We start from the raw sequence: 12,777 nt of genomic DNA, 5'->3' as shown, positions 1-12,777 counted from the left end.
GGCGGGAGAATGGGGTTGAGAAAGTTATCAGCCATGATTGAATGGCGGAGCAGACTTGATGGGCCGAATGGCCTAATTTCTGTTCCTATGTTTTATGGTCTAATGTGGTTCCACTATTTAAGAAGGGTTGTAGAGATAAGCCAGAGAACTACAGGCCAGTGAGTCTCACATTAGTGGTAGGGAATCTATTGGAGAAAGCTCTGAAGGAGAGTATCTATCTCCACTTGGAGAGGCAAGGTTTGATCAGGGATAGTCAGCATGGCTTTGTCAGAGGGAGGTCATGCCTCACAAATTTGATTGAATTTTTTGAGGAGGTGACCAGGTGTGTAGATGAGGGTAGTGCAGTTGATGTAGTTTATATGGATTTCAGCAAAGCCTTTGACAAGGTCCCACATGGGAGACTTATAAAGGAGGCAAATGCACATGGGATACAGGGTAGTTTGATAAGGTGGATTCAAAATTGGCTTAGTTGTAGGAGGCAGAGGGTGATGAAAGAAGGGTGCTTTAGTGACTGGAAGCCAGTGTCCAGTGGTGTACCACAGGGATCTGTGCTGGGTCCTCTATTATTCGTCATTTATATAAACGACATAGATGACTATGTGGGGGGTAGGATTAGTAAGTTTGCGGATGACACAAAGATTGGCCGGGTGGTTAACAGAGAGGTTGAGTGTCTTGGGCTACAGGAAGATATAGACGGGATGGTCAAATGGGCAGATAAGTGGCAGATGGAATTTAACCCTGAAAAGTGTGAGGTGATACACTTTGGAAGGAGTAATTTGACAAGGACATATTCAGTGAATGGCACGACACTAGGAAGTTCTGAGGAACAAAGGGAACTTAGCGTGTGTGTCCATATGTCTCTGAAGGCAGAGGGGCATGTTAGTGGGGTGGTGAAAAAGGCATATGAGACACTTGCCTTTATCAATCGAGGCATAGATTACAAAAGTAGGGAGGTCATGTTGGAGTTGTATAGAACCTTAGTGAGGCCACAGCTGGAGTAGTGTGTGCAGTTCTGGTCGCCACATTATAGGAAGGATGTGATTGCACTGGAGGGGATGCAGAGGAGATTCACCAAAATGTTGCCTGGGATGAAACATTTAAGTTATGAAGAGAGGTTGGATAGACTTGGGTTGTTTTCGTTGGAGCAGAGAAGATTGAGGGGCGACCTGATCGAGGTGTACAAGATTATGAGGGGCATGGACAGCGTGGATAGGGAGCAGCTGCTCCCCTTAGTTGAAGGGTCAGTCACAAGGGGGCATAAGTTCAAGGTGAGGGGCAGGAGGTTTAGGGGGGATGTGAGGAAAATCTTTTTTACCCAGAGGGTGGTGATGGTCTGGAATGCACTGCCTGGGAGGGTGGTGGAGACGGGTTGCCTCACATCCTTTAAAAAGTACCTGGATGAGCACTTGGCACGTCATAACATTCAAGGCTATGGGCCAAGTGCTGGTAAATGGGATTAGGTAGGTAGGTCAGGTGTTTCTCATGTGTCGGTGCAGACTCGATGGGCCGAAGGGCCTCTTCTGCACTGTGTGATTCTGTGATCCTGATTCTGTGATTCTGAAAAGAAAGTATCTGTGGGTGTTGATGAAGCAGAGAGACATTGTGGGAGGAGATTTCTCCTCTGGCTTAAACCCACTAAGGAGATATTCCTTCTGCCTGTATGAGATAATGGACTGAATTACTACAAAGCTGTCATGGGAACAAACGATTAAATCCCAGCACTTTTCCATCAGCACAACTGCTACCTGGTGACTAGTTCTAGCATAATTGATTCTGGATTTATGAATGGAATGGGAGAGGATTCACAAATTTCAGGCCTTATTTCAATACAATCCTATTTGGCTTGCCTTAAGTCAAAAATCTTGAGCCAGAAATAATAACCTATTTGGTTTAGCATAGAAGACCACTTACACAAATGCAATACATACCACATACATAACATATTGATATAATGCATACGGATGTACATACACAACACATGCACACAAAATGCACACAGAGTAGTGTGCTTAGATATACCACAAACACAGTGCACACAAATCCAGCATTTTTTAAACCACATTCGCACATGTACGGCAGTAAATCAGTATTTGGGAATTCTATCTGTATTTCAATCTTTTTCTAACCTTGTTGCATTGATCGTTTCAGACCAATATCTAACATGTCAAACCGGGCAGGAGGAATGCGAAGTGAAGGAGGAGGTGGGCAACGCCCAACCAGCATTGCCAGTGAGATGTCCAATCACACCTTGGTTTCGGAAGCCTCCCAGGAACAGACAGTCAAGGTAAACATGGCTCTTCACTGCAGTTACAGGCACATGTTCGCCTGCAGGTGGGAGGGTGAATTTTGGACTCAGGTGAATGTATGCCTGCATTACAACAGTCAGATGGGAGGGTGAAGCTACCACCATAAGAGTAGCTGGCCATTGATGTCGCTACAATGGACAACGCATTCACTGGACCTAAAACTGGTTCAACTATTACCAGTCCTGCCCAGACCCCTCCTCTTATCCCCACTCCTGAGGAGTCATAAAGCTTAATCCACATTGATCTGAACCGCAACCTCTCGAAACAGTGTGAACAGTTTGTAAATGTACAGCACTGAGCATAAATACAACTATACGCTACCTCTTATTGTAACTGCCACATTTAATGAATGTTGGTAAGTAGGTTATGGATTTTATGCAGCATCAGCAACTGGCCAGTGGCCTCCAGTCTCACAGTTTGACCTAATTTAGCTTGCTGTTTGGAACTGCAGGTGTTGGAGTGAGGAATAATTCCACTGATGGTTACGGATCAGAGGTTTTCTCCTGGTATGAGGAATATTGAGCTCATTAAGGCACCAACTGTCTGTTCTGCCTTGCAGTCTGTTCCAGAATTGGACTTGTAGTGACTATAGCAGAGATGCATGTTTTCTCACCATGTCATGTTTTGTTGATACAATGATAATGGACTTGTTGACTGACCCTATCAAACAGCCTCTATCAATTAGCCTACAATAGACCCAAAGATATGGCATAAAACACGTCACAGCCCTTACTCAGGAGAAGGTGGAGAACACGGCAGGGAATGGGTCATTGCAATCTCCCCCAAATGGTTGGTGGGCACCAAGGTTTCTAGCCACTTTGGACAGGCAGACACCAGAGATATACCAACAGTGGCACTTGTGCCTTTTTGCTCCTGCACCTGACTCCCCAAACTCTGGCAATGTCAGCACTGGATGGTGTACAGCTGCCAAGCTTGCGACCCAAGAAACTTTTTCTTTCTTTATTCTTACATGGGATGAACATTTGTTGCCCATCCCTAATTGCCATTGAGCTGAGTGGCTTGCTTGGCCATTTCAGAGGGCAGTTAAGAGTCAACAACATTGCTGTGGGTCTGGAGTCACATGTAGGCCAGACCAGGTGAGGACAGCAGATTTCCTTCCCTAAAGGGCATTAGTGAGCCAGGTGGGTTTTTACGACAATGGATGATAGTTGTCATGGTCACCTTTACTGAGACTAACTTTCAATTCCAGATGCTATTAATTGAATTTAAATTCCATCAGCTGCCTTGGTGGGATTTGAACCCATGCACCCAGAGCATTAGCCTGGACCTCTGGATTACAAGTCCAGTGACATTACCAGAATGCCACCATCTCCCTACCAACGTTTTTCTTTAACCTCTAAAGAATAGAGGAATTGCATTCCAGAGAAGGGAATTTATTCAGGGATAGCTCTTTCTGGGATGTTTCCTGGTGGATTCTGTCGTATAACCTGATGTGCACTGTGCGTCCCCTATCCCCTTTTAAACTCAAAATGCAGCCACCGTTTCTAGAATAGCCCACGGTAACACCTGGTTTGGAGGGGGATGGGAAAGGTAGTGGACCTCCTTGTAGGACCTGCTCCTAGGCCTGGCCAGGGTGGTCATCCATAGGTGCAGACTGGAGGCGGCCTTGTGGGAGTAGGAGGATAGGTGGCTCGATCACCCTGCTTGCCTGTCTCTTTTCCATGATGTTGGCTGTGCTGGGTGCCTGGCGGTAAACCTGAGACCTTCTGCAAATGGCGGGCACGGCAATGATTTGAAGTCTGTCGTGGTCATATTTTTATTTATTTTGATAAGATTCCTTCATGGTGAAGGTCCTTATTAGTTATGGTTATAGTTATTATTTATGGTTATGGTCAAGGTCCTTATTGGTTGTGCCCCTTTAAATAGGTGTGCAGGGGCAGGGCACATTTATTTGTTTTTAAGTTGAAGCCAGAGGGGCTTCAACATGTTGACCCAAGTGTTTTAACACCGCCTCTTAACAGACTTCCAGGTCATCAAAGAAGAACGCTGCCTTCGGCAAGAGGTCAAACTCAATGAAGAGGAATCCGAAAGCCAATGTTTTGAAGAGTGGCTGGCTGTTTAAGCAGGTTTGGTATAACTCCTATCTGACTGACTCATAATGGGTAGCAATTTCCCTTGCACCAGGGTATGGAGGGCTCAAGCTTGCGATCAGCATTACTTTACCAGCAGTGATAGTCTATTTAAAATAAGTGTCTTACTGTTAATATTACAATAACATTAAACAGAAAAACTAGGCGCAGTGTCGATCCACACAGCCAAGTGAGCAATTCCCAGTATCTGCTGGTGGCACAGGCAGGGCTTTAAGACAGACAGCTATTTAACGATCTATTTGTTTTTTTTTAAATTTAAGCCCTTTTATGTTAGTTTTCTCCTATCACTCCTCTCCTGAAGGTCCAGACTCACCTTGGGGTACAGTTCCACTAGCTGTGGTCATGATTCAGTGTCTCATTCAGTTGACCAGTCACCTTGTGTAAAGGCCGTGCGAACACAGGGATGCCAATCCGATGCTTTCTGCACCTCCCATCGATACACGCATGCACTGTCCAGGCGGGGATCATGGAGTTGTGATGCTCATTCAGTTTGTTCTTTTTCTTCCCCTCCCCCGCTCAATCCACTTCCCCCACTACCCCCTCCTTCCCCCAGCCCAGGGCCGTTCTGGCTAAGATCAACAGAATGATACTGGGACTTACAGGGTTAAATTATGAGGGTAGGCTGCATATACATGGTTTATATTCCCTTGAGCCTAGAAGATTGCAGTGTTTAAAATGTTAAAAGGATTCAATGGGGGAACTACTTCCACTGATGGTGGAATCAAGAACAAGGGATAATCTTATAAATAGAGCTAGGAGCAAAATCAGAGTGCACTTTTTCAAAGGATGGTAGAATTCTAGAACTCTCCTTGTGGATGGTGAGACAATTAGAGCTTTTGAGACTGAAAATGGTTTTGGCAGGTAAGGGTATCAAGTAATCCAGCCAGTCATAACCAGAGTTGAGGTGCAGATCAGCCATGGGCTAGTTAAATAGGAGGATAGGCTTGAGGGGCTGAATGGCCTACTCCTTTTCCTAAAATTCCTTATCTAAGCGAGCTTAGATAAAATTGAATCTAAGGTTTTATGAATCAGTCACTTTTATCAACTGGCCCGTTCTTACCAGGTGGATTTGGGTTTGATATCTTCTGTTGTAGGAGGAGTATTTTCCCCAGTGTCCATAGTGGGTCCTAAATATGTATTGCAGTTACAACATGGAAACAGAGCTTTCAGCTCAACCAATCCCTCTCATTGTTTACCCTCTGGACAAACAAGTGATTTCAAACACATTCACCCACCCTGTTTCCACATCCCTTCAACCTCATTCTCTTTGTCCATTTATCCCAACTAACCTGGAAATGATGACACAGTTTCTACTTTAACCACTGATTCTGAAAGTGAATTCCACAACCTCACAACCCTTTGTGTAAAGAACCTCACCCAGCTCTTACATTTAATGTTGTACCTATGGCAACCTTGTTCTTAACCCCTCAACTACTGGAAGCAGTCTGCTTGTCTACCCTGTTACATCCTTTCATAAGTTTATAGACTTCTGGATTATCGCCTGGCAACCTGTGCTCAGTTGTATATGCATTTCCTCATACTAAGCAGCATCCTTCTGAAATATCGAAGATAACTTCAATAACGTTTAAAATACCCCATGTTGCCTATGGTTCACTCGCAAATGAGACAATAACCAACTCGAATATTTCCCCTATAATGTTCCCCTTACACTCAACGTAGGTACTTCCATTGGGTTCCCTGTGATTTAGACACTGCCTTGTTTTTTTTCAGCAGGGTAAGCATTATACCCTGAGTAACTGTGAAGTTGCTGTGCGAGAATTATTCACTGCATAATGGGTGCAAATATTTGCTTTGGAGAATAGTTGCGACCAAATTATGAGTTGGCTCCTACGCATCTGCATTTGTGATTTCACCGCAAGTGCTAAACATTTTGTAACTGAGTGGAGTTAGTAGTAGCCGGGTAAGGATTTCTCTGAGTGTGATACTCCTCCTGCTGAATAAGGAATAGCTGACTGCACAGATTTACCCAACATTGTAAGGGTTACTCACTGTGTGACTTGCCGCGCATACAGCAGAGTAACAATGACTCTGCATTATTGTGGCGTCGGTGTTTATTCAGCAGGATTAAACATATGACTCTCGAAATACTTCAGTCAATACAGTGTCAAATTCCAGGCAAATGGTCCTACAGCTGGAGAGCTGTTGAATAGGGTTTGAAGGATATTCTTAATTAACACAAAAGAATTAATGTGAAGCTAGATTTTGTTCCTTGATGTAAAAAAAAAAGGATTTAATATTTCTCCTGTAGTGATATTGGATGAAAATGCCTAATCTAAGTGGGTATATGTGGACTGGGATTATATTTAAATATATAGGCAGTCAAGAGGGAATAATTAAGAAGTCCATTTAATGTCCAAAATGTGATCTTATGGTCATTATATTTATACCAAATATTGAACTGTTTCCAAACTGTTCTGGAGCTCAAGAGAATGCGTCCCTTCGCTCCGCTGTATAGCCTACAAAGCGGGAGCATAGGAATTTTTTAACTGTATCTGCTGCTGCATGTGTTCCTTTATGAAGAGGTTTTGGCTAACGGAACCTTCATTGATTGAACCTTCAATCAAATTCTAACCCATTCAAAACATGTGCCGAGTTATCAAAACTGAGCACAAAGCCATCATGATTAAATCATTTTCAGAGCAATTGTGAAGGACTGGAGAACCATCGTTACATGGCAACAGATACAAATCCATAGCAACCAAGCACAAAGCCAATAGGTGCAAAGACTAAGTGCAAAGAAAATCATCTAGTATAGGATATAAAGCCAACGCCTAAGCAATAAGCATTTCAGAATTAGGATGAAGTGTTAAGCTATTGGAGGAAGACACAAGATGTCAAGTAGGAATCTATCAGTACCATCCTGTTCACATTGAGGTGATAAGTCCCCCCAACCCCAGCCTAGCCCAGATGTGCTCTTCTAGCACCCCAGGTGTGATCAGGATGAACAGCAGGCATCACCAGCAGTCACCTTGAGCCACTGACTGCCCTGCCCGGTAATGGACCTGTCCTTCGGTCTGGCCAGCGGGAAAATTAGTTTAAATTGACCTTCTAATGAGGTCCTGCCATTAAATTCATCAAGAAATCTGCATTCCTGACAACTGCGTCTTTCCCAGCTTGTAGGGCCATCAATTCTGGTCAATTTCTTTCATAAAAATCGAATCAGGATTTTCCATGTTTATTTTATTTTTCTGACACGCGCAGTATTTTGCTTCTGATAATATATTCCTACCTGCAGAGCGGGATATATCTGTAATAAAAAGAGAAAATTTTGGAAATGCTCAGGGATTTTGGCAGCATCTGTGGAGAGAGAGAGAAACAGAGTTATTGTTTCAGGCCAATGATCTTTCATCAGAAGATTGACCTGAAACTTTTAACTCTGTTTCCCTCTCCGTAGGTGCTGCTTGACCTTCCGAACATTCCCAGCACTTATTTCAGATTTCCAGCATCTGCAGTATTTTGTACCTGTGTGAGTAGGGTATAAAAGTTGGGCGCGGTATAGGTTAGGGTATAATTGGTAATGTGTCGGGGTGCTGAGGGTGATTTATCGGTATCTGATGAGGGCAATATAGTGGGAAGGTTAGCCACCGTTCCCTTTTAAAGCCAAGATGGGTAGGTCCGTTATCTTGGCCCAAGGATTGGGGGCAACGTTAGCGGACAGCGAAATGTTGAATGCTTCTTTGCTAATTCACTTTTTATCAATACAATCGTAACAATGTCGTTGTCTTTTGACAGGCGAGCTCAGGAGTGAAGTCGTGGAACAAGCGTTGGTTTGTGCTGGCCGATCGCTGCCTCTTCTATTACCGAGGTGACGCCTCGCTGTTTCTGCTCCGCTTGCAGCGCGCTGCAGTCTTGATTGCTGGGCACTGTCGCCTCGCAGGGGCGTTAATACTGGCTGTCCCCTTGAGACCAGGTCAAACGTCATCCATTTTAAAATTCATATGATGGGTGGCGGTGCTTAAAAAAGGAACCAAAGCACACAAAAGAAAAAAATATATCTCCCATTCCTGGGAAAATCTGTGTCGCTAATGCTTTTGGGGAAGTTTTGCCCTGGGGACTGACTGGATTGGAATTCATGAACTGGGGGGTCCAGTTTTGAGGTCAAGATCATTAGATTTTTCTCGCGTAAGTGTGTGCGGGGGATGGAATAAAGGTGGGTAAATGGATTTGAGCTACAAATCAGTCATTGATCTGGTTGAATGATGGAAGAGATTTGAGGGGCTCAATGGCCTCCTTTTGTCCCTATGTTTGTTACATATTTTATTGGCTTATAATACCTGGGATGTCATTGACTTCTGGACACCCCAGCATTGACCTCTTGGTGCCCACATATTATACACATACGATAAGAAAGAAAATCCCCTAATGCAGCCACTGTTTCTCAGGTCAGTGCCCTGAGTTCCTGATTGACTGAGTATCCAAGAGGAACTAACTATGTTTTGCACTTTAAAAGTCCCGTCCACAACTCCTAGTGCTTCTGACCCTCTTCAATTATTACCAGTTTTCGGAGCCAGGCATCGGAATGTAGCCAAGGAGAAGGACATTCCCAGCTACTGCTGTTGCTGGCCTGTGACTGACGCCTGACTTTAACTTGGGGCGTGGATGTAATGTGCAGGGGCCAGGGGAAGATGGAAAAACCCAAAATGGTGGCAGCATAAGGCCCGAGGCACCTCGCTGGAGCATTATCAAATAAGCTTTGGCACTGAGCCACATAAGAAGATAATAGGAGATGTGGCCAAAAACGTGGTCGAAGAGGTGGGTTTTAAGGAGGAGAGAGGTTTAGGGAGGGATCTCAGGATCCTAGAGACCAGTGGTGGAGCACTCAAAATTGGGAATGAGCCATTTTAACTCTCGGGCCTCATTTAGATGATGGAAGAGTGACTCCCATGCAAACCCTGGGAATTTGGACAGTAGGAGTCACCACCTCAGGGTAGCTGGAGAAAGGTTTTGACATAAGATGAGCGTCGGGGAGGTTGACAGGGTTGGTGGCAGTGGGGTAACTTGGCAAGCGCAGAGCTTTTGTGGAGCCCCATGTAGCAGGACTGCACTTCCCCACCCAAAGGGAAATGAGAAAAAAACATTATCAGTTACCAGGGTCTCATTTTTAAAAAATTATTAATTTATGGGATGTTGCTGACTAGGCCAGCATTTATTGCCCATCCCTAATTACCCTTGAGAAGGTGGTGGGTGAGCTGTCTTCTTGAACCGCTGCAGCCCATGTGGTGTAGGTACACCCACAGTGCTGTTAGGGAGGGAGTTCCAGGATTTTGACCCAGCGACAGTGAAGGAACGGCCGATATATTTCCAAATGTGATGACTCCTGCGCTCGTGCTCCTCCTGCTCCCACCCCGGCAGTGCCTTTAATTGGCCAGCCAGCGTGAAATCGCGGTTGAGGGCCGATCGCGGGTGGGCGGTGGACTGTTTCCCAGCCGCTCCCGGACCCGCCCGCCCGACGACCGGAAAATCCCTCCGAATAACAATTTGCAATTAAGTTGGACCTTTAACATCATAAAATGTCTGAAAACACTTCACAGAAATGCTATCAAACAACATTTGACGCTAAACCACATAAGGAGATAGTAGGACAGGTAAAGTTGGCTTTAGGGAGCATCTAAAAGGAGGAAAGAGAGGCAAAGTTTTTGGGAGGGAATTCCAGAGCTTGGGATTAAGCAGTTGAAGGCACGACTGCCAATGATGGTGCAACGGAAATGGGGCTTGTGCGCGATGTCATTGATTCACTAGCGAACAGGTCAGGAAAGGGGATCAGTGACGCACTCCTCTCTGTGCAGTCACAGCCCTTTTAATGCAAAACAGTGCGTCTGAAAGCATGGTAATGTCTTTTGTAATTGAAAAGGTAATTAAGTAACAGTGAGCTTTTTCTTCAAATCCAGATGAGAAAGAGGAGGCAATCCTGGCGAGCATCCCTTTGTTCAGCTTCCGAATTAGCCCTGTTCAACCCTCTGACAACATCACTCGCAAGCACGCCTTCAAGGTGACGTAGTGCCCGCTCTGAAACTATCTTTTGAGAAGTCGTGTGTAGATTCTGTGCAGAAGTCAAGTGTAGAGGGCGGGATCAACCCAACCTGTGAGGCCCTCCATGGCTGACAGGCCTACCAACATTCCACGCCTTGGCTTACATGCGAAGAATGGGGTGTTTGGGGTGAGGCATTGCTGGTGCCAGTGACACCTGAGTGAGAGGCTGAGGCTTTAGTTAGTGGGGTAGGGGGTGAGGGGGTGGGGATATCAATGATGGTTGCAAGTTGCACCGTGTTCCTAGTTCAGCCTACATTATAATCTACAAAGTAAGAATTGTGAATCACAAGCTGGTGTTTAAAATGTGTGGAATACACATCTGGAATACTGTGTCCAGTTTTGGTGTCTATATTTAAGAAAGGATATACTTGCCTTGGAGCCAGTACAGCGATGGATCACTGAATTGGTCCCTTGGATGACAGGGTTGTTCTATGATGAAAGGCTGCATAAATTGGACCTCTCCTGTCTGGAGTTTAGAAGAATGAGAGTCGATCTCATTGCAACATACAAGATTCTGAAGGGACTTGATAGAATGGATACTAAGAGATTGTTTCCGCTGGTCAGAGGATGGGGGCACAGTCTCAGGATAAGGGGCCGATCATTTAGAACTGAGATGATGAGAAATTACTCAAAGGGTTGTGAATCTTTTGAATTCTCTACCCCAGAGGGTTGTGGTTGCTCCATCTGAGAATACGTTTAAGGCTGAGATGGACAGATATTTGGTCTCTCCGGGAATCAAGGGATATGGGGAGTGGGTGGGGAAGTGGAGTTGAAGCCCAAGATCAGCCATGATCGTATTGAATAGTGAAGCAGGCTCAATGGGCCTTATGTTCTACACCTGCTCCTATGTCTTGTGTTCTTCCACAGTTGGCTTGAAGCCTGTGTAGGAATTCTGTCAATAAACGAATTACCCTTCTTCCAATTACTTTTCATACAGCAAGATGATGGTGCTGGTATGTCAAGGGTTGCCCCTTGCCAGGATTGTCCTGGAGTCTCCAGAACTTGTAAATTAATTTCCAAGGCACTTCTAGAAGCAACTCAGGAGAAAAACTATAGGAGCATTGAATGAAGATTTGGGTTTTTTCCAATTTGTTTGAACAATTTCACTCATCGGGTTATTAAAACATTGGAGATGAAGGAAGAAAGGCTGTTTCATTAACAGCAAAGATTAATCCAGTTGGTCAACAAAGAGTCCGTTCCCTTTCCAATTGGCCATAGGAAGGCAGCGCCTGTAGAATAGACCAATGGCGAGAGCGTTAGAGGTCGGTTAGTGAGTGGCAGAAGATCACGTGATAAAACCTCAAGGAATACACCCAGCCAGAGTTGACAGCGTGTGAAACTGCCTGTGAGATCCTGGGAGTTGTGATCTTTCAAAGACCAGCTTCTGCATGAACTACACAGAATGCATTGTCTAAGGGTCGCTGTTTAACTTTTCAAGTTTAATGTTGTTTCCTCGGATTACTAATTACCCTGTCTTTGTTGCACTTGATGTTTGCTCAAGTGGCTTAAATATTTTTGGTGTCATCTTTATCCCTCGTTACAAAGTGGAACCTTGTCTGAAAATATTGTCCAATTTCTTGAATTTCGCAAAACCCCCAACATACAGAGGAAAATGGGAACCTGAGCTGATAACCCTTTCAAAACCCAGGCACTTGCTTAATGACCCAGCTCAGGCACATCATTTCCAGAACCTTTCCTCTACATCCTCAGTTTTGATGCACTGATTTAAATGATTCTGAATGAACGAGGAGCCACTTTGTGACGACTATTCACATCACTTTACTCTATGCAACATGGCTTGCCTTTCAGATGCTGACTCCCGGTTAATATAGTCCCGCTTGTTCTACTGCTTTGCACATGATGGTTCAGAGCCTGGTCCAGGAACGTTGGTGACTGATTAGCTGCAAATACACTGGACGTTTTCTGGTACTCCCACGCAATTAGGGCCTTTGTCACTGGCTTTTTTTTTTAGACATTTGTCACTTGTAATTGTTGCCTTTTTTTAGAAAGGACATCTGTGTGCAGACCATGAGAAATTCATCAGCAGAGTATCAAGGTGTCAGAACTGTACATCTCATTCATATAAAACCACCCCACAGGGGACTTTGATTGGGCTTCATTCTAATTTATAACTTGGAGCCTCCTTGTAAGTGGAGACTGATGGCTTGATAAATATCAAGAACAATACAGGATTGAAATCGCAATCATTAATGCTTCAGTGTGTCTGTAGTCAGTGCAGACAAAAAAATTGCAACGCATAGTGGAATATAAAGTTTGAAAAAAAGACAGCATGAACTGATTTCAGGGAA

At 44.5% G+C, this 12,777-nt stretch overlaps 1 protein-coding gene across 1 annotated transcript in view; it reads left to right on the top strand.

The window, feature by feature from the left end:
- plekha6 (pleckstrin homology domain containing, family A member 6) overlaps positions 1-12,777 on the top strand; it is a 293,021-nt gene that overhangs the window by 208,115 nt on the left and 72,129 nt on the right. Inside the window, exons 5-8 of the mRNA XM_078546389.1 lie at positions 2,149-2,284; positions 4,289-4,393; positions 8,171-8,243; positions 10,327-10,427. Of these exons, the coding sequence (XP_078402515.1) occupies positions 2,149-2,284; positions 4,289-4,393; positions 8,171-8,243; positions 10,327-10,427 (415 nt within the window). The remainder of the gene's footprint in view (positions 1-2,148; positions 2,285-4,288; positions 4,394-8,170; positions 8,244-10,326; positions 10,428-12,777) is intronic.

The sequence above is a fragment of the Cetorhinus maximus genome, chromosome 8, assembly GCF_964194155.1.
Source record: "Cetorhinus maximus chromosome 8, sCetMax3.hap1.1, whole genome shotgun sequence".
Classification (NCBI taxonomy): Eukaryota; Metazoa; Chordata; class Chondrichthyes; order Lamniformes; family Cetorhinidae; genus Cetorhinus; species Cetorhinus maximus.
The sequence above is the reverse complement of the archived record's forward strand: the minus strand, read 5'-3'. Positions and strand labels throughout refer to the sequence as shown.